Source organism: Engraulis encrasicolus, chromosome 23 (assembly GCF_034702125.1).
Source record: "Engraulis encrasicolus isolate BLACKSEA-1 chromosome 23, IST_EnEncr_1.0, whole genome shotgun sequence".
NCBI lineage: Eukaryota > Metazoa > Chordata > Actinopteri > Clupeiformes > Engraulidae > Engraulis > Engraulis encrasicolus.
The window spans coordinates 1291987-1315000 of NC_085879.1; the positions used below are offsets into that span (position 1 = coordinate 1291987).

The following is a 23014-nucleotide window of genomic DNA, read 5'->3' on the forward strand; positions in this document are numbered from 1 at the left end:
ATCAGCATGTGAAGTTTATTTGGGTGCTCTGTTTAAAAAGAACAGAAAAAGAGAAAGATAGGAAGAAGGGGGGAAAAAAAACAATTCCGGAAATGTTCCTGACGCTCTCCATCACCTCTGTCCTTATCTTCACCTAATGGTAGCTTGCTTGTGTTTCTCTCTCTCTCTCTCTCTCTCTCTCTCTCTCTCTCTCTCTCTCTCTCTCTCTCTCTCTCTCTCTCTCTCTCTCTCTCCCTACCTCCCTCTCTCCTATCCTCACATTTTAAAGGGCCCTCATTATTGCACTAGTTCGGCTTGGAAACAGCTGTTGAGTATTGCAAATACAGGTGCAAAGACTGTTCCGGAAGCCCTGCAGTGTAATGAAAACGTTCCTGTTTTTTTTTCTCTCTGTCTCTCTCTCTCTCTCTTTCCGTTTCTTTTCTCCTTTTTTCCTTTTCTTTTAAATGGTGTAATGCCAAAAGTATTTCACAATTCATTTGAGGACATCGGCGCTGGGGCAGCCTGGGGGCCCTCCTGTCAAACACTCATCGCCATGCTGTGTTATTGTTCTCAGCGCTTTTCTTTCATTACGCCCTCCCTCTCTCTCTCTCTCTCTCTCTCTCTCTCTCTCTCTCTCTCTCTCTCTCTCTCTCTCTCTCTCTCTCTCTCTCTCTCTCTCTCTCCATAACAGACTTCATATCCGGAAAGGGGGGCAAAGTGGCTTGTGTTTAAAACAGAACCACTGCTGCCTTTTTCTGCTGTATATTTTTTAATGGCTTGGCTCTCTGTACTGGTGTGCCAGCAGCAGCAGCAGCAGCAGCAGCAGCAGCAGCAGCACAACAGCAGTCTGCCTGCCCAGCCCCAGTATTGAGTTGAACATTACAGGGGTCAGATGAGCCCCTGTCTCAGGGGAGAGCTTGGGGCTCCATTCTGTTACTGCTCATCCACTTCTGTTCCATCCTGTTATGTGTGTTTGTCCATCCTGTTATCTGTCAGTCATGCGACACTTGCGCATGTCAGACATTGCAGTGCAGTGGAGACATTCTGTTTTCATGTGCGCTGCTGCTCTAAGGCGGCCCTCCTCGGATGTCTGTTTTTCACGTTACTCTCTGTGAGGTTTTACTGGTTTTGAACGCGCAGCAGTAACGTCGCGGTGAAGTCGCGACTGGGTCCATACTATTTTGGCGACCCGAGTGACAGTCTAGTTTCCGATGGCCCTCGAGTCTTGTGGAAGTTATATTTTCGTGTCATGTAATTGGGTCTACGTTCTGTTTTTTTTCCATTAAAACCACATAGCATCTGATATTCTCTCATTCCTTTTTATTTCCTCCTTTTTTCATTCTCTATCTTTTATTTACTCTGTTACTATCTCTGAATTACTTTTCCGAGTATAAAAAAAGGAAAGCGGCAGCGCATGTGCTCGACTTTGCTTGCTCGTTTGGCCCGGTGTGATGTTTTGCAAATGTTCATTCTTGGAATTGGGGCCCTCAACCTTCAATTCCCTCCAGATCATTGGGTGAATTTGAAACATTCAGGAGAGAGAGCGAGAGAGAGAGAGAGAGAGAGAGAAACAGAGAGCGCAAAAGGAGAGAAGTAGGAGAGGAAGAAGAAGGAAGGAATCCACATAAGGTTCCGATTAAGTTCCGTTGTGTTGCGTTTTTCTCCTCCGGACGGTCTGTCGGATGTTTTCTTTACTAAGGCAAATGTCTGTTGGAAAAGCAGAGAGACAATCAAAGCCAAAGGAAGGAGAGTCCTGGGGAAAGGAGATATGGTAAATGGAAAATCAAAATGAGCTCAATAAAACAGACCAGTGTAATGGTTACCTCTCACTAGTGCCTTAACCACCAGTGCGAAGAAATGTCCTAAATCGATTAGCCTCAATATGTTGAATTGCACACACATTCACGTTCCTGTGATGTATGAGTAGAGAAGGAAAGCTTTACATTGTGGTTGGAAAGCCTGATTCCTGTGCCATTACTCTTTCACTAGGCAAGCTGACATTTTTTTAAAGGGATCCAGTCCAAATCATTTAATGAGCCACTTTGCTAAATAGCCCCTAACTGAAATGCTATTCACTTCAGTCTCCAGACATCTTCGGCCGGAGTTTCTGGTTGGTAGTGCCCACATTTCTTGCCGCATGTCGCAAATTTGTCATCGCTGATTTATCATAAAATGGGTCTTTTGCACCGTTGTGGGGAAGAAGTTTGTGATCAGAACCCCAGAGCGTCCCGGCACTCAAAACCCAGAGATGTAGACTCAGTTACCTCATATGTGTGTCGGTTTAGTTAAATGCCATTTATGGTCAAACTTTGGCCGCCTCCGTTCTCTTTTTCTGTCTCTCTCTCTCTCTTTTCTTTCTTTTTCTCCCCTCGCCCGGCCTCTCTATCCCTCCCTCCCCCCATCTGTGAGGGGAAGGCATGTTTGGAGACCCCCTGACAGAGACTCACACATGTGGCCCTGCCGCATGCTGTGGCAATACCCCAGGCCACTCAAAACTCACTTTACAACTTGAACGCATGTTCATATAGAGAGAGAAAGTGATAGAGTGAGAGAGAGAGAGTGAGTGTGTGCGTGTGTGGGGGGGTTGGTGTGGGTGTGTGTGTGTGGGTGCGTGCTTGTGCGTTTATGTGTATGTATGTACACTACAGTGAGTGTGTGTGTGCACGTGCACACATGTATGTGAGTGTCTGCACATGCATGAATGTATGCAAGTGTGTGCATTCAGATGTGCATATGTGTGTCTATGTCAGAAAGGGTGTCTGTTTGTGACTACATTTTCTGTGCATGTCTTTGTGTGTGGGTGTATGTGATTGCCTACATATGTGCATGTGTGTGTCAAAGACCGAGAGTATGTGCATATTTGAGGAAAAGTATTTGTGTGTGTGCATGTGTCTCAGAATATACTAGACGTGTGTGCAAACTTGTATGTCAGAGAAAGATTGTGTGTACATCTGTATGTGGGTGGGAGACGTGACGCCTTGTTTTTTCGTAACATTGGTTAAAAACCTACAAAACTGTTACTTTCCTTTAAAAAACAAATGTCAATGAAAGAAGATGTGGTACATTATGTTTCATATTAGTCTTAGATGAGAAGAAACATTTTTGTTAAGATTTATGTAAAGGTTTATATGTCAAATTCCCTGCGGTGTGACTGTAACATTAATGAAACAATATATAATAATATATATATAAATTAACCAACAACATTTTGAATAGTGTATGAAGCATTTGGCATGATTGCATAAATCTTAACTTTAGATTAAGATATGTGAATGTGGAAAAAACTCAAGACAGTAATATTAACTACAAGTTCAATTTCGTAACACAAATTGCGTCCTGTGGGGTGACATGTATGTCAATGTTTGTGAATGGGCAGCTGCAAGGCCAACTACAAGGGTCTTAAAGACTGGCTCCTAACCAGTCAGTACCTCAGTTATTGGAGAGTGCTGTGGAAGTTTAAGGTGACTCTTAACCTCTTAATATGTCTTCATATTGCAATCTTTCTGTCACGCAATGATAGGTTCATTTTATGGTGTCCTGTGGTGTGACTGCTCTTATAGGAGGGAAAAAAAGTTTTTTTATTAATGAAAACACATATTAAGATTAAACACAATATCATTATCAAGTTAGCATGAGCTCAGATGTCAGTCATGTATACAAAAGGATTAAAATGGCCATAATGCAGTGAATTCCCTGTGGTGTGACTCCATTTTCCTGCGGTGTGACGTGCCTATGCTATGTGTTGATGCAGGACACATTTTCCCAAAAATGGTAAAAATAAGGTGAAATTCTACAGACCACTAAGTGCTTTATTTTTTTCTTTTCTTTTTCCATTTTTTATCCATCATTTTTTTCAGGATTTTGAAAAACTTTTTGCGTTACGCCCATAAACGTCAACCACCCATGTGCATGCACATGTGAACATGTATGTTTATGAATGTGAGGAGTGTATGTGTACATGTTTGTGTCCATTTTGTAGGTCAGAGAGACACAGAACAAAAGTATGTGTATGCTGCTGTTCATGTGCGTGTGTGTGCGTGTGCGTGTTCATGTTTGTGACCATGCTGTGTGTAGGAGAAGAATTATTTTATTTATACTATTAATTCATTGACTGATGGAGACTGGGACCGCAAACTGAATTGCCCTTCCGATGGGACTAATAAAGTTATCTGAATCTGAATCTGAAGAGAAGTACAGTATCTGTATGAATGTCACGTGTACGTGTACAATGTGTACGTGTGTTTGTGTACATTTGCGTGTGCATGCACGTGTGTTTGTGCGTATGTATGTGCATGTTTTTGTCCATTATGAAGGTCAGAACATTAAACAGTACTGTACGTGCATATGTGAAACCTTGTATCTGATTGTCTATGAACACAGCTGTGTGTGCGTGTGCATATTGTCTGTATGTGCAATGTTTGTGTGCATTATATGGGTCAGAGGAAAAAAGTATTTGTATGTGCGGAAGTCACTACAGGTGTGTACAGTACAGGTGTGTGTTTTGCGATTTGTGTGTGCATGCACATGTCAACCTGTGTGCTTGTCTGTATACTATTATGTAGGGATGTAAATAAAATGTAACGAAATTTATCGATGTATCGGAAGTATTGGCCAGCGATTTAATCGAATCGCATCGTATCGTGGGGCATTCTTTAGAATCGAAAAGAATCGAATCGCTGGCCCCTGTGCAATGCCCTAGTTCCCTAACACAATAGTAGTGGAAAAGTAATTGGAAAACAATGAATCGAACCGAATCGCATCGTATCGTGGGAAATTCTTAAGGATCGAAAAAAAATTGAATCCCTGATTTAAGAAATCGATACTGTATCGTATCGTCATGAAGGCTGTGATTTACACCCCTACTATTATGTGGGTCAGAGAAAAGGAGAAGTATCTGTATGGAAGTCCGTGTGCGTACGTGTGCGTATGAAACTTTCCTTGTGCGTCTGTGAGTGCAGCTGTGTGAGCATTAATTCAGCTGAGAGATGGCTGCCTCATCCGGTATCAGGCCGACCCGCAGAGCAGAGCTACACCAGCCAGGCCGCGTGCTGTGCTGTACTGTGCTGTGTAGTGCTGTGCGTGGACGGGCCCCCGGGACGGGCCCCCCCGAGGAGGGCCCCTGCTGCTGACCTTGTGTCCAGGGCTGGCTCTGGCAGCTCTGCTCTCTGGCTCTCTCTTTGTGTTGTTGGAGAGGCTCCTCTCCGCTCGGCTCGTCGGATGGATCCTGGAAAATATAAACAGGATGCACTCCTGTCTGATCGTAAATCCCCCTCGACGGCACTGCAGAGCAGACCTCCTGCACCCCCATCCCCTCCTCCCTCCTCTCCCGTCTCACCACCACCTACTCTTACACGCACGCACACACACACACACACACACACACACACGGTTGCACAGAACTCCCCCCAATTCCCCTTCTCACTGCCGCCACCACCTTCACTTTGCCTCTCACACACACACACACACACACACACACACACACACACACACACACACACACACACACACACACACACACACACACACACACACACGCGCACACACGCGCACGCACACGCACACACGCTTCCCTAGTTGCAGCCCGGAGCAGGAAATGTGTGTGTGTGTGTGTGTGTGTGTGCGTGTGCGTGTGCGTGTGCGTGTGTTGGTGAGTGCATGTGTTGGTGAGTGCATGTGTTTGTGTGTGTCTGGCCCAGTGGGCTTTTCCTGAGTGGCCTGCACTCCTCCCGGACTCCCGACTGACTGAGTGGCTGAAGTGTTTGTGTGGTTCGGCATGTCAGCTAAACAATATAAAGTGCCCTTGCTAATGATTGAGTCTCTCTCCCCAGCTTAGACAACAAGCAAGAGCGGGGGGAATGCTGGCGTTGTCGGGAGAGAGGGGACCTTGTTTATGTTTAGTCCAGCTCTTCATCAGACTCTTTGACAGCACGGCCAATTGACTTGGCTAATCCGTTCTGTGTGGCTGGTGACATTTTGCAAAGCTGTACTGACAAAGCTAGGATGCCATGTGCCAGTGGAACCTTTTTATTGTTGAACATAGAGACAGTGTTGTTTTCTAAAAAAAAAAAAAATGAAAGAGAGACTTTGTTTAGAAGTTGACTTCAAAACTATTGTCTAGTGTCTGGACTGTTGGATAGCACTTTCACTGCACGCTCTTCTCTTTCCAGTACCTGTCAGTGACCTGAACTTAAGTTTAGTTGCAAACCATCCTTAAGTCAATGTTGAGAAGTTTATTTTTTTATAGGTCTTTTTTTGCACAGCCACAGGTGAAGTGTGAAAGTTGACATGTTTTTGTGACGGTTATGTAGAAGTTCTACATACTTTTTTGCAGGACTACTAAATGGATCATATCTGATTTGAGATGAGATAGAAGCAAATATTTGATCTTTTTCAATACATTTCATGATGTGTTTGACTAAAACCCATAGCAGAAAGGGCATATCTGACACCGAATAACCCCCGAGTCCTGCCTGCATTCAGAGTCAAACACCTGTGACAACTGCCTTTGATGCCCATTACTTCGCCATCTCCGCCTATTTTATCACGCTATGATGAGCGGGAAATATGCTCTCTGTAAAGTTGCCAAGTCCGATTTTGAATGGGGCGACCTCTCACTCCGTGTCCTGTTTTCTTCCACCAGCCCTCCCCACTTAAAAAGGAGGGGCCCGTTACTGGAGACGTAATCCCGGGGAGATGAGCGCTTGCACCAAAAGGGGAGATTGTCAGTCCGTAATCCTAGTTTATACCCTCCCTTTCCTCTGTCACGCTCTCTGCGCGGGTCGGCTCGCCAAATTGGGGCCCTATTCAGCAACTCTCATCACCTGTTTGCACTGCCTTGCCCTTTTGCAGCTCGCATTGTCTCTCGCTTCTCACCTACTTTAGCTGTCAGGACCGCAGACGGTTTTGTCCAGAAGGGCGCGGCCTGGGCTGGTGGGGGTGTCGTGTCCTGTCGATATGACCTACCCGCCATGCTGAGCTCCCAATCCATGACAATAGACTGCGTCTACCCTATGGGTTAGGGCAGTGGTTCTTAACTGGGCTATGTTAATAGCCTACTGGTAGCTCATCTCGACAAAGGTGTCCATCTCGACAGAAGAGGTGGCTCTGTATTTGATATCGATGCCTGAAAGATAAAGTTGCTTGCAAGTGAGACATCATGGAGTCCACAGGTTGCCAGCTTGCGGTTTAGTAGGTGCCACAAAATATAACCTTTAATCTTCTCTGCATCTCTTCTGTCAACCCCCTATAGTTCGTCTGTACTGTAATCATCGCGTGTGTGTGTGTGTGTGTGTGTGTGTGTGTGTGTGTGTGTGTGTGTGTGTGTGTGTGTGTGTGTGTGTGTGTGTGTGTGTGTGTGTGTGTGTGTGTGTGTGTGTGTGTGTGTGTGTGTGTGGGTGTGGGTGTGGGTGTGTGTGTGTGTGTGTTAATTATTGGGGTGAATGAGCATTCGCGGCAGATGTGTCATCTGGAGGACGTGCGCTAGCTTGAGCAATAAAAAGAAGGCTCGTAACGACTGTTGTGTTGTGTGTGCCAGCGCTTTGTGCCTTTTTAAGTCACCCTGGAGTGTGTTGATGGGAAGAGGGGGGGAGGCCATTGCATCACAGGCAGGAAGGAGTCATGTCCTTGTTTTTGAAATCACAGTGTACTGTACTCTCTTTGGACAAGCTGTGAGTAATTGTTTTGCCTCTTTTTTGTGTGCCCCCCCACACACATCCCCCACACACAACACCTTCTCTTTTTGACAACAACCCCCTCACTCAAACTCTCAACTCTCATCCTTTTTCCTTGTCTGTACTCCTGTTCATTTTTTTTGTCCACAACCCCCCTCCCTCTTTTTTTTCTCCCCCCCCCCTACACCACCACCCACCAATTCTGATCCCGTCCCCTTTTCTAGGGTTGCACGCGCTCAGACGGGCCTCGGGGACCGGCTCTCGATTGAGTGACGCGGAGGTGATGGATGTCATAACGGTGACCTTCGCCGACCTTCAGCAGGCCATGTCAGAGGTCAAACCCAGTGCCATGCGAGAGGTAGCCGTGGATGTCCCAAAGGTAGGCCAAACACAGTGCACAGGATACGGGCGCACACACACGCACACACACACACACACACACGCACAACCACATCACAGCCACATGCACATTGCGTGCACAACCACTGCACACAAGCATGCACACTCTCTTGCTTATCTTGTCTTGCTTATTGGTGAAACGTCAATACACGTTGCAAGGTTGATGTCCCAACAAATGATGACGCCGCACACACACATGCACACACACATACACCATTGACTCAAGCACACACGCTCTCATTCTGCCTTTCGGTGAAATATCGATAAGTGTAGCAAGGTGCTTTTTCAGAAGACCAACCTGAGACAGATGAGAGAGAGAGAGAGAGTGCGTCACCACGATGCATCATGCATGGATTCCTGCCGTCGCTGCGGCAACGTGCACAAACAAACAGCTCACAGTCGGCCAGCCAGAGCCAGAAGTGAGACAACACAACTCTCCCCGATTTCCATCCGATGAGCCCTAACAATGCAACGTCCCGCGGGGAGGAAAGAGAGGAAGTCACTGTTGGCAGACAAACACCCACAGGTGTCAACGCAAAGAATAGACGCGCTCGCTCACCCGTGTTGTTTGCCATCTTTTAATACACACGTTCTGTACACTTTGCAGGAAGAACTTATGCAAGGGGCGGCTGTTGGCGGCGACATTGGCAGACTGCCCCAGATTTTAAATAGACGACGTCTTTTGCATGTGTGTGATGCAGCCCCCCACCATGCACGCAAACATGAGCGTGTGCAGTCACACACAAACAGACACGCACGCACAAACACACCAGCTAGGCTGACTGTCTTGCACGTGTGTGATGTATCCGCCAACCATGAACACACACACACACACACACACACACACACACACACACACACACACACACACACACACACACACACACACACACACACACACACACACACACACACACACACACACACACACACACACACACACACACACACAGGGCACCTGGCAGCTTTGGCTGGGCCCAAGACAAAGTCGTCTGACAGCTTTGGCTGGGTCCAGGACAAAGTCGCCCCCCAGCCCAAGACATACAATACAATGAGGACCCAATTCCGTGCCCCGTCTCTCCCTGGGCCTGGGACAACTGTCCCCTTTGTCCCCCTTGTCGGCACCCCTGCACACACACCCAGTACATGCACACACACACACACACATACATGCACACAAACAACTAGGCCTGACAGTCCACCGGTACACAATTAAGCTGCCGAGATGTTTTGAGGTAGACATCTCACAGCCCTGTCTGCCTCCCCATCTGCTACCCATGATGATTCACACACTTAAGCAAGAGGTGCCTCATTTGTGGCGGACGGAGGAGGGAGGGAGGAAGGGAGTGGAGTGCAGTCATAGGTGTGCGTGCTTGGAGCAGGGGGATTAGAAGATGAAGGTCAGGGTTTTTTTGTTGGGTGTAAATAAGGAAGAGACGTGGGTTAGTGGGGGGTTTGTGAATGGGAGGTGACGGTTTGCAAATGGGATGAGGGGATATGAGGCGGGGGGTTAGAGTGATGTTGTGCGGTGAGGTGGATGGGTATTAGAAAACGAAGGTCAGGGTTTTCATTTGGGGGTGGGGGGGGGGGGGGGGTGTCGGTGAGGAAGAGAGGTGGCTTGGGGAGGGTAGGATGATGTGGTGGTGGTGGTCTTGGGGGTAAATTAGTAAGGGATAGGCTGGAGGGGGAGTGGGGAATTGGGACGTGATGTGGTGGTGAGGGGGGGTAATGAAGAGAGGGGTGGCTTGGAGGGTTGAGGTGATGGGGGAGTTATGGGGGAAGTTGTGGTGGGACTTTGGGGATGTTGTGGTGGGGGTATCAGTGCGACTCCAGGATGTTTTGGAGATTGCATGAGCGAGACATAACCTACAGGAAGAAGGGGCTCACATCATCCCCCCTTCCACCACCACCACCACCACCTCCTCCTCCTCTGCTGCTGCTGCTAATTGGAAACAGACGGGGCCGCAATGACGGGACCATCCTGGCCTGGACGCTACGGAGGAGATGGAGAGACAGGAGGGAGATGAAGAGAGAGAGATGGTTTGAGAGGGAGCGAGAGGGATGAGAAGAGAGTATGGAGAGAGACCAATGGAAAACGAGAGCAAAAGATGGAGAGAGAGAGAGAGAGAGAAGGGCCCTTTCGTTTCCTGCACTGCACTGAGCTCACCCTGAGACGCTGAGTTCTTTGCGGCCAGTTCCTGGAAACCCAAGAAGGGCTGCAGTAACCCCGGCACAGCTGAAGGGCTGGCCACAAAGGCTGACTTGATTATCTCCACATGAGTACAAACATTTGTTTCTAATCCATTTATATAAGAAACTTCCACTGGAGTCGGCCGCTGGAGCTGGAGGGAGGGAGGGAGGGAGGGAGAGAGAGAGAGAGAGAGAGAGAGAGAGAGAGAGAGAGAGAGAGAGAGAGGAGAGAGAGAGGGACAGAGAGAGAGAGAGACAGAGAGAGAGAGAGAGGAGAGAGAGAGGGACAGAGAGAGAGAGAGAGAGAGAGACAGAGAGAAGGGCCTCTGAGGCCGCAGCCTCTAATATTTTGATCTGGCAGCTGGACCTGCATGAGCTGAAGACCTTTTTAATATTTATTTTTCTCATGTTTCTTTTTTCTCTCTCTCTCTCTCTCTCTCTCTCTCTCTCTCTCTCTCTCTCTCTCTCTCTCCCCCCCACTTTCTCTTCCTCTCGCATCCCCTTCTCTTCCTCTCTTACTCCTCCTCTTTTTAAGAGATGGGGTCACCCTCTTCTCTTCCGCCATTCCCTCATCCGCTCCACCCCACCATCTCCTCATCCCCCCTTTCCCCCCATAACCGGTCCCCTCCACCCCACACTTCTCTCTGCAGTCAAAGCTTAGGGCAATGACAGGGCCCCTCCTAAAGTGCAGAAAACAACAGTAAAAGATAATAAGTAGGGGTCTTGCGAAAAGAGGGCAAACGTAAAAGAAAAAGAGGAAAAAAAAAGGAAAAGAAAAAAAAGATATGGCCTAGGTGTGATGCAGCGCATGCTTTTTAATTGTGGATCTGATGCGACCATGACAACAACTCAGACCGCACGCAACCATGCACGCACTCACACACACACACACACACTAATGCACACCACACACACAGGCGCACACTAGCTACAGTCAGTAGATGAAATGCTTGTAGGGCTGCGTGCTTGCGTGTGTGTGCGTGCGTGCGTGTGCGTGTGTGTGTGTGTGTGTGTGTGAGTGTGAGAGTGTGTGTGTGAGAGAGTGTGTGTGTGCGCGTGTGTGCATGCGTGCGTGCGTGCGTGCGGGACTCTAACGCACGTACGCATACTAACGCATGTACAGTCCAAATCAGTCATCACATTTTTTTCTGCACGACTCACCGCAGCGGATTAATCCATTTCCTCCTTCCTCCCAAGATCATCATCGGTCTGGCACTGGCCTCACTTTCACAGAAAAGAAATGAAAAAGGAATGAGGATATTCACCACACACACACACACACAGACACACAGACACAGACACACACACACACACACACACACACACACACACACACACACACACACACACACAGCTGCACTACCTCAGTAATGCATTCTGGACCATTGGTTCATCAGCAAGTGATCATTGGACATACCCAAACGCACAAGCATAACACACACACACACACGCACACACACACACACGCACACACACACACACACACACACACACACACACACACACACACACACACACACACACACACACACACACACACACACACACACACACACACACACACACATAAGCACACACATAAGCACACACATAAGCACACACAGCTGCACTACGTCAGTAATGCATTCTGGACCATTGGTTGATCAGCAAGTGATCATTGGACATACGCACATGCATAACACACACACACACACACACACACACACACACACACACACACACACACACACACACACACACACACACACACACACACACACAAGCACACAAGCACACACACATGCACACACATGCACACACTCATGCACACACATACGCACACACACACGCACGCACGCACACACAGACACACACACACACACACACACACACACATAAACACACACACACATAAACACACACACACACACACACACACACACACACACAGGCATACACAGAAGCGCACGCACACACAGGCCCATACCACATTGCACATCTGCTGAGCAGGGCAAGGTGCCTCTTACCAACCTGACTGATTTATATTCCTTAAGTCCTCCTTTGGATGTGGCTGTTGGACTGAGTTCCTGGATGTGTGTGTGTTTGCGAGTGTGAGTGATTGTGTGTGTATGGGTGTGCGTGGCTATATGTGTGTGTGTGCAGGACTTAGTTCATGGGTATGTGTATGGGTATTGTGAGGGATTGCTTCAGTGTTTGTGTGGGTGTTAGACTGTCTTCATAGGTATGTGTGTTTGTGCGTGTGTGCGTTCGTGTGTGTTTGCCTGCGTTCGTGTGTTTTGTGTGTGTGTGTGTTTGTGTGTGTGTGTATGTTTTGTGCATGTCAGAGATAGACACTGAGAAAGCCCAACCGAGGGGGAGTGCAAAAATGTGCGAGAGAGAGGGAGAGAGTACACTGTATGTATGTTTGAGTGAATGAGTGCTTAGATGTGTGTGTGTGTGTGTGTGTGTGTGTGTGTGTGTGTGTGTGTGTGTGTGTGTGTGTGTGTGTGTGTGTGTGTGTGTGTGTGTGTGTGTGTGTGTGTGTGTGTGTTTCCGTGCGTGTGTGTGTGTGTGTGTGTGTGTTTCCGTGCGTGTGTCTGTGTGTGTGTGTGTGTGTGTGTTTCCGTGCGTGTGTCTGTGTGTGTTTCCGTGCGTTCTCGCTTGTGTGATTGAATGCCTAGGTGCGTGTGCGCACACAGGCACTCTGGCACTGCGGTGAGCTGGCGGGCCCAGGATGCATTGCTGACTGACGGAGGGCCGGCCTGTACTGCCTGTTGAGGCGGCCTGTAAAACGTTCAGAGTGAGGGGGTATTTACAGTATGTGGCCCGCAGCCAGGTTTCCATTAGGTGCTTTAGCTCCCCGGAGACTGCAGCCAGCGGATGGATGGTGGCCTGGGATGCGTTAGCTCGGCAGAGGAGAGAGGTGGAGGTGGAGGTGGTGAGGGGTGGAGGTGGAGGTGGTGTGAAGAAAAGAGCAGATGAGTCCATTCAGGGTTATATCAAAGAAGTAGGACCTACAGGGAAATGCAATATGAACCAATGTAAAAAAAAACAACAGTAAAGCAATGTCAATGTGAAGTTGAATAGAGCCCCTGCATGGAGGGGGTGTGTGAAGTGTGAAGGTGGTGTGGACCCCGTAGCAGAGAAATCAAATCAAGTAAACTTTTGCACAAATGTTAAATTTGCATATTATGCGTTGCAAATGGATGTAAAAAGATGGGGCTCAGATGCTGCACAGAGAGAGGTGGAGGTGGTGTGGAGCCCAGTGGAGCGAAGACTCTGGATTATTACTGTGATCCATATTCATATCCCATCCATGTCATCCTCCAGAGCTGTGTATGATACCCACACAGCACACAAAAAGAGATGCACCCTCACCTTACCTAAGTCTGACCTGAGACCGCGGCCTATGTGGAATGAAGATGTATGCACGCACCTCGGCCTATTTGCGAGGTGTGCGGATGAGCAGCTAAGCCCTTACAGGAAAAGGAAAAAAAATCATGGGGAGGTGAGAGATGGCGGCGGGGGTGATGGTAGACATCCAGACAGGCACACTCCTCCTCTCCGGGTCTCTGTGGCTCCATGCTCGCGTTCGAGTGCGGCCGTGATTTAGTGTCGACGTGACGGTGCAGGAGGGGAAAAAAGGGGGGTGAAATATTGCAGCTGGGCTCCTGTGCTGTGCTGTGCTGTGCTGTGCTGTTTCGGCACGGCCAGGCGGTGCAATGGGGTGTTTTATAACTCCTAGCTGCTCTCACTTTAACCCCCTTTGGCTGTTGTCTCTCAGCACGTGAGGGAAGAAGGGAGGGAGGCGTCCAGAACAGGAGGGGATGGATGGATGGGAAGGATGGTTTATATGGGCTTTGACTGACAAATCAACACAATACTGTAATGGGATGAGGAGGAATCTGAATGTTGCATATACAGTATGTTGATGTATTTATGTTTGCTTGTCTAGCGGATGCATGGGTGTGTGTCATATCTTGTGATGTAGTGCTGGATATATTTATATTAAAAGTACCCTAGTTTTGCGTGCGTGTGTGTGTGTGTGTGTGTGTGTGTGCATGTGCATGTGCGTGAGTGTGTATGCGAGTGTGTGCGTATGGGTTGGGTTGGGTTGTTAATACACACTTTTATGTGTCCTTGGGAGTGTAGTCTACTCTTTATTTAGTGCACTTTATATGTATGTATGTATTTGGAGGCAAAGAAGCAGTCACACTCTTGCAAGTGTCCTAGCAACTCAGGTATGTCATATCCACTCATCCGCAAATCAAGCTCATAAAACAAGCCCACAAATCGCTCAGCTGTTCCAAAGTCACACAGCTCAGCCACCACCCTATTTTACCTTGCACATCCCACCTGCAGGGGTGTGTCTGATCGTACTTCAACATTTTATGCAGCTTGGAATGCTTTCTGCATGTGTAAGTTAGGATGCAAATGCATAAACATGTGACGCTTTGCCAAATCTTTATACTATAATTCAGTTTTAGGACACTCTAGCTTAGGGTTCAAATCCCTGTTTAACCAGAAAGGTAATGACTGAAGTGCCCTTGAGCAAGGCACCTAAGCCCACATTGCTCCAGGGACAGTAACCAACACACATGACGTACTTAAAAAAAGCCTCAACTAAATATAATGCTGTTTAAATTAACGTGTGAGCAAATCTCTCCTCTCCCACCCTACCCTCTTGCGTGGTCCTTGCAGGTGTGCTGGTCGGACGTGGGCGGGATGGCGGAGGTGAAGCTGAAACTGAAGCAGGCCGTGGAGTGGCCCCTGAGGCACCCCGAGGCCTTCCAGCGCATGGGCATCAAGCCCCCCAAGGGCGTGCTGTTGTACGGGCCGCCCGGCTGCTCCAAGACCATGATTGCCAAGGCCCTGGCCAACGAGAGCGGACTCAACTTCCTCGCCATCAAGGTGATTGATTTTTCTCACTTTCTCTTCTATGATTGGCTCCTTTTCTCTCTTCTCTCACTCCTTCCTTTACTTCTCTCTGTGTCATTGTGTATGCATGTTATACTTTTTCAATATTAAATTACATTTAGCAGACACTTAAATCTGAATCTGCTTTGAACACTGGACATAATCCACCACATGCAGTGTGTGCAGAATACAGGTTACACAGACATGGCCAGTTCAGTGCTGGTGAGTAGGGCAAGTTTGCTTGCCCAAACCTGGCGCAAGTTTGTTAGGATCTGGGCATGGATCCTCATGGCTCTCCATGTTGGATGTTGGATCTACTCAGCCAGACACGACTGAAAAGTGCTCTTCTTTGTTTATCATAGCGGAAGGGTTTTGTTGTGTGGCCGAGACTGAGAGACTTTGTGTGAGTGGCATTTGCTTCCGCGACTCTTTGTGTCACTGTGGGCGTCACTGTCTTGACACTTGAGTGAGCCTCTTTGACCTGACTCCCTGGCTTCCTCCACATGTACCACATCCATATGCATCTATCTCTCCCCAAAGACCCTACACATCATCTTTCAACACACCCCGTTATTGTCTGCTGCTCTACTTGAATGTGTCTGGCTAAAGGGGGGGGGTTACAATAATGACAGTCCATTGCATTCACTCAATTCAGCCGCTAATCTACACCAGATAGCTCCACACTGATACCGCAGTTACCAGGAAGGCATTCAGGAAGTGTTTGTTTCTACAGTCTTACAGCCACCCCTCCAGCCACACGCATGCACGCACGCACGCACGCACGTACGCGCACACACACACACACACACACACATATACACACAAACACACACATCTAGGAAGTGTATGTTTCTAAGGTCTATTACCCTCTCTCCCACCCAAGTTCACGCACGCATGCACGCGCACACACACATGTAAATATGCACACATGCGCGCGCGCACACACACACACACACACACACACAAATGTACACACACACACACACATTTAGGAAATGTAGGTCTAAGGCCTCTGTCATGTGCGTGCACACACCCACACACACACACACACACACACACACACACTCACACTCACACACACACTCACACACACTCGCGCACACACACACACACACACACACACACACACACACACACACACACACACACACACACACACACACACACACACACACACACACACATTCCCTCTTTGGGGCGGCAACTGACAGAGATTCAGGTCTCCTCACTTGACCCCTGTGACCTGGTGTTTGTCCTCTTCATTCATCACCCACTACTCCTCCCGACAGGCCTCAGCCTAAACTTCCGCACCCCCCACCCCCCCAACACACACACACACACACACACACACACACACACACACACACACACACACACACACACACACACACACACACACACACACACACACACACACACACACACCTCTACCCCTCCACATCTCTGGCTGTCAGAGCCCTGCCCCCTTGATGGAGATTGATCATCGTTGGGGACGGCCTGATTGTGGATTATTTTGATAGCTGTCGCCAGGCCCCGGCTCGGACAGTGACGGAGGCACTCAGTATGTCTGACCTGGGAGGGTCTGTGTGCATGGGTGAGTGGTAACGTGCATGCGTGCGTCTGCGTCTGTTTCAAAGAGAGAGAAAGAGAGTGTGTGTGTGCGCGTGTGCGCGCGCATGTGTGTTTGTGTGTGTGCAAACAGTAGCCGAGACTGCTGGTGCCACACACTGAAGTAGCTTTTTTTCCTTCTCGTACTAGGCAAAGCATTTTCCTGTGCTGTTTCACCCTTCACAAATACCCCACCAAAACATGTTTGTCTCGAAACAATGCCTGTATATTTTATAATCTATACAGAACAGTCAGTCAACGGTTTTAAAATAGCATGCTCCTGTACAAAGCTCGTCGCGAGTACCGGACACGTTTGTAGGACTGTAATAAATTATTATTTTTCTCGTAGTTGATATTTACGCGATTAATCCATTAGCTGTTTTGTCTATAAAATGTCTGAAAACAATGGGCGCAGGAACATCTCACAGGGCAAGATGGCGCCCCCTCAATGTCTTGTTTTGACTACGCCCAAAATACAACCAGCGTGCTATCAGGGAACTGAGAAACTGAAGAACGCTGCTTAAGCAAAAATCAAGAGTGTTCACATTTCAGATGCTGATAACAGCTGACTTTATCTCTGTCTTCTGTTTGTTGGATTTGGAATTGTAAGCCACTGATTCTTGAAGGTTTGGCAAAAACATGTCCCAGCTATAAAAGTCCTAATTTTGTCGGAATTAGCACTTTCCATGAACAAAATAAATACGCATTTGGAGGCGACATCTGACGGAGGAGACAGAAAGCTACTGAAGTTTTTTTTCAGTTTTACATGTTTTTACATGTTTTAAGAATATGCATACAATAGACTATATGTACAATTCTGTTGAATTATTAGAATACATTTTCACTTAAATACAAAAAACACATTTTTTTAACTTAACAAAATTAAAACCTGTTTTAGCCAGTCTTTCTCAAGAATCAGTGAAGCTCAATCAGTGAATTCTCTCGGGTATCAGATTGGCCACGCAATTGAGATTAGCGGAACATTTATTCCAAATTATTTGCACACCAATATTATTTCATAGATTATTTCATAGATGGGTCATTCTAGTGTTTCAACATCTCTGTCACATCTCTGTGTGTGTGCGTGCATTTATGTGCCTGTGTGTGTGTGTGACTGACTGCCACAGATTAAGGAACTGAAGGCTGGATCTGCTACTTCTGAAGGCCTGTAATTTAAGTGCGGAGATGTGAGAAGGTGGTGACTCGGGGGCATGTTGTGGTGCGGAGAAGTGTGTGTGTGTCTGTGTCTGTGTGTGTGGTGTGTCTGTGTGTATGTGTGCCTGTGTGTGTGTGTGTGTGTGTGTGTGTGCATGCATTTGGGGGATAGCAGGATAGCAGGGGGTTGTTAGGGGCAGGAAGTGAGTTTGACAATAGAGCGCATGTTTGTCTGCCTTAGAGGGAGGGAGGGTGTCACACAGTGTTGCCCCCAACCACTGATCCCTTCCTTCTTTGTCCTCTTCTGTCTTGTCTCTTCATCCTTCTGTCCATCCCTCTCTCTGTCTGCCTGTCTGTCTGTCTGTCTGTCTGTCTGTCTGTCTGTCTGTCTGTCTGTCTGTCTGTCTGTCTGTCTGTCTGTCTGTCTGTCTGTCTGTCTGTCTGTCTGACTGTCTGACTGTCTTCTTTGTTGTATCTTGCATACATTCACTTCTTCCCTCATTTGGTGTACCATTCACATTTTCATTTGAATTCTGTCTCTGTCTCTGTCTCTGTCTCTGTCTATGTCTCTGTCTCTGTCTCTGTCTCTGTCTATGCCTCTCTCTCTCTCTCTCTCTCTCTCTCTCTCTCTCTCTCTCTCTCTCTCTCTCTCTCTCTCTCTCTCTCTCTCTCTCTCTCTCTCTCTCTCTCTCTCTCTCTATCTATCTATCTATCTAACTCTGAGTACCTATCTGTCACCCCCCTCTCTCTCTCTGAATACCTATCTCTCTCTGAATACCTCTCTCTCTCTCTCTCTCTCTCTCTCTCTCTCTCTCTGTCTCTCTCTGTCTGTCTCCCTGTCTGTCTCCCTGTCTGTCTGTCTCTGTCTCTGTCTCTCTCTCTCTCTCTCTCTCTCTCTCTCTCTCTCATTCTCTTTCTTTTTCTTCCCCTTTCCCCCTCTCTGCTTTATCCAACCATCCTCCTTTAATCTATCTGGGGTTCTTGGCAGCCATTCAGCCTCTCCCTCAGCATGGCTCTGTTCAGTGGTTTGTTTTTAATTTCTGTTGAATGTCTTTCCTCCTTTTCCTCCCCTCTCTCTCTCTCTCTCTCTCTCTCTCTCTCTCTGTCTCTCTCTATCTCTCTCTCTCTCTCTCTCTCTCTCTCTCTCTCTCTCTCTTTCTTTCTTTCTTTCTTTCTTTCTTTCTTTCTTTCTTTCTTTCTTTCTTTCTGTCTTTCTTCCTTTCTCGCTCCTCTTTTTTCTTCCCTCCCTTCCTTCCTGTTGAGGTAAGCGAGGCAGTGCTTGCCAGCAGGTAACCCTGTTTTTAATGAAAACTAATGAGACTTGATTAGCGCCAAAAGCCCAAAAAAAGAAGAAGCCCGGGTTATTATTCCTCCATCTCTCTCCTGGGCCGCTTGATTCATTTTCTCGTTATGGTAATCAGGACTTGGCCCAGCTTTCTCCTCCGCATTGGTGTCTTGTGCATTCATAGTCCTCCATTTGTTAGGAAAACCCTGTACTGTTTAGGGCTGTAGCGATATTGTATCGAACCGAGAAATCGTGATACACAGAGTCACGATATTGTATCGCGATACAAGGAGGCAGTATCGTGATACGCCCTTTCAAAGTTTTGTTAACCATCAGTCAAGAAAACAATCACATAACAGGAAGTTATAGTGCTCCCAAGCTTCAAATCATCATCACTATTATATTTAAAGTTTTTCAAATTATTAGTAGCCTCTTGTAACCTATTCTACCTATAAACCATCATCGTTTTTATTCATGATTTTATTTTATAATGTTGGCAACTGAGAAATCATGGGGTGTTTCGAACCGTAGGTTAAAGATTGTGATACGAACCGAATCGTGAGTTGAGTGTATCGTTACAGCCCTAGTACTGTTCCTTCAGCCCCGCTTTCTTCTCTCTTTAACAAGTAGTAGTGGAGTGATAAAATGCTTTTCCTCTCCTGTTTTTTTCTTCCTTTTGGTTTGATTTTTTAGGGCCCAGAGTTGCTGAGCAAATACGTTGGGGAGTCGGAGAGAGCTGTTCGAGAAGTGAGTATGCTAGGGAACATCCACTGGCTAATGTCCTTGGCCCAGCCAACACACTGGTTTCACTCTAGTCACTAATCACTAGAGTCTAGTGTATGGGTGTACAGTATCTTTAAGTCAGGAGCTAGTTCATTAATAAAGCAGCTGAAGAAAAACCTTAAAACAATCTGTTGTACCTCATAATTGGCCTGCGCCCACCCATACTCCCTGTACCTCATAATTGGCCTGCGCCCACCCATACTCCCTGTGACACATTTTGTAAGTCAGTCTGACCAATTTCAGATTCACCTCAAAATGATGGCCAATTAAAAAATCCAACGGCTCAATGGTGTGGGCCTAAGGCGAAGACACACCATTTATGTCATGGGTCATTGATTGTCATGGGTCATTGATTCTCTGAATGTTGTTGAATTACCCCTGAATTTTTACATTTATACTGTATATTAATGGTGTATGTGGGCTAACTGTTGTACACATTTGAAATGATCTCACATCCCAAATAAAATGACCCCACAGCCCAGAGTTTGACTTGCCTGGTTACCACCAGACCTAATCACAAGTGAGATCAGATCGAAATGATTGTGTAGAACTAAAGGCAGTATTGGAGTTCCCAGGCTAGAGTTTGGCATCACTGGTATAGCAGCTTAGCCGGTCCAAACCCACCAGAGTCTTGTAGTTGTGACAGCCACACTACCGCATAGCAATATGGAACAACACAAAACTGAATAGCAATTTTCTATATTTTTCTTGGGGAATAACTAAATTTAGACATTTGTTGGAAAAAAATGATTTCGGCTGCTGTTTGACATGTTTTCAATTTGACACATGGGCCCTTTGCAAAAGAAGATAGCTCCTGCCATTTCTAAATAAGTGGTTTCGCATCACATCTCTTGACCCAAACAAGATCAGATAGAGAAAATGATGTCATGGCCTTTGTGTTGGTGGTCTGAAACGAACTCCATTGTTCGTGAATATTTTGTGTATGCATATGCATGTGTGCAAGTCCGTGTTGTGTAACTTGTTGTGGTACGTTTTCGCGTGACCGAGGTCTCAAGACGTATTTTGGTGGCAGGTTTTCAGGAAGGCCAGGGCAGTCGCCCCATCCATTGTCTTCTTTGATGAGATCGATGCTCTGGCCGCCGAGAGAGGAAGGTAGGTTTATGTTGTTTTTCTTTTTCCTTTTTTTCTGCACCCCACAGCTGTTCTCACACACACAGCAGAGGAATTAAATGAATGCCTGAAAAATTGTTGTCTCAAAACAAGTGTGTTATTTTTTCCATGAAATAATACGTGGCAGTCTGGTAGCATTCTCATGCACACGCACACACTCACGCACACACACACACACACACAGTTGTACACATTGCCTCATCCAGTCTGGACAGGATATTCCTGTATTGGAATATGTTATATGGAACACAGCATGCGTGTGCACATTGTCTCTTTCCATCTCTCTCTCACACACACACACACACACACACACACACACACACACACACACACACACACACACACACACACACACACACACACACACACACACACACACACACACACACACACACACACACACACACACACAGGCTTTAGGAGAGGATATGGTCTGGGATGGCACTAAGAACATCTGTGCCTTGAAAAAAGTTTGTGTGTGTGCGTGCTTGCACAGATATGTGAGCGTGTGTATGTGTGTGTGTCTGTCTGTTTGGGAGGGGGTGAAGGGTGGATTTTGGGAGGAGGGTGGGGGGGTGGACTAGCGTCCGGTGGCACACAAGTGGTTCATTGTGCGCTGGACAGCAGATGGGGGAGAGCAGTATGAAGCGTGGTTCCTGGTAAGCCCCCACTGCAACTCAATGGACAAGGAGGAGGAGTAAAAGTCACTGCTAGATCCCTCCAACCCATCCACACCCCCCAGCTGCCCATTGGTCACGGTCTTGTCTCAGCCGTGGCCATCGCAGCAGAGAGAGTGGACGAAATCCCATCAGAATCCTGTTTTTTTTTCATCTCCTTGTTTACCCCCTCTGTGTTCTTTCCCCTCAGGGCCTTTTTTTTCTTTTCCTGTTTTGGAGAGAAAAAAAATACTTTCCACTTCTTATAGTAAATGAAGGAACATTTATTTTCTGTCTGTGGTGGTGGAAGTAATAAATGGGCTTCATTGGTTAGAAGTGGCCAATTAGATGAATTAATCAAAGTGCCTCATTTGTAAAAAAGTAAGCCGTACTGTTGACAGGAAATGGGCACTGAGGGTATGATTGAAGGGACAACACACGTTTTTGCATTTTTTTTTTCTTTCTTTCTTTTTTCATTTTTTCCTCGCCTGCGCATTCTTGCCTGACAACAGACGCCCTCTAAATCTTCTGCTGCACCTACTGTATATACTGTGGCAGCTGAGTGCACGTTTGTTCATTAATCCCAAATGGGCTTTTGTCAGTGACTGGACACCACCCCCCCCCCAACACATGCCACTGACGTGCAGTTTTATTGGGCCGTCATCAAGATGGCTGATTCTCCCCCCTCCTCTAGCTCACAAGGACATAAGTTAGTGACACGTCAGGAGAGATTCAGTCAGGGAACAGAGGAGGAAGAGAGAGGAAAGGGAAGGCTAGAGAGGAGCAAATGGAAAGAGAGGTGCAGGGAGATTGAAAGAGAATGAGATTGCACAAGACAGATACTGAAGGAGAAAGACAAGGGGGTAAAGACAGGGTTAGGACGAAGGGAGTGGGGGTGGGGTAAAACTGCTCTTGTGTACTTGCTTGCCCCATGGCAGCTAAGTTGTTGGAAACTGTCTCGATGTGTGTGAGATGCAGTGACAGATTTGTTTGGACGATTGCGAGATATAAAGAGAGATAAAGTAATTTTAGAGTCCATCGTAGCACAACACAACATTACAATCTGCTCCACCGCACGTCACTTCACCCTGTCCTATGTGTGCCGTTCGAGCGAACATCATCCGTCGAGGACGTGTGTTGCAAGAGAACGCCCTTGAGTGACAGACGAACCCCCGGCTCTCTCCATCTCCGGGGCCCTCGCATTTTTGCAATTGTTGGGAGTCAGCCCTCGGAGGAAAAGGGGGAGAGAGAGAGAGAGAGAG

At 47.2% G+C, this 23014-nt stretch overlaps 1 protein-coding gene across 2 annotated transcripts in view; it reads left to right on the top strand.

The window, feature by feature from the left end:
- Positions 1–23014, top strand: part of afg2a (AFG2 AAA ATPase homolog A) — a 170972-nt gene that overhangs the window by 25980 nt on the left and 121978 nt on the right. For both annotated transcript variants that reach the window (XM_063190221.1, XM_063190222.1), the window contains exons 10-13: positions 7874–8028; positions 14919–15128; positions 19876–19929; positions 20999–21078. In XM_063190221.1, coding sequence (XP_063046291.1) covers positions 7874–8028; positions 14919–15128; positions 19876–19929; positions 20999–21078 — 499 coding nt within the window. The remainder of the gene's footprint in view (positions 1–7873; positions 8029–14918; positions 15129–19875; positions 19930–20998; positions 21079–23014) is intronic.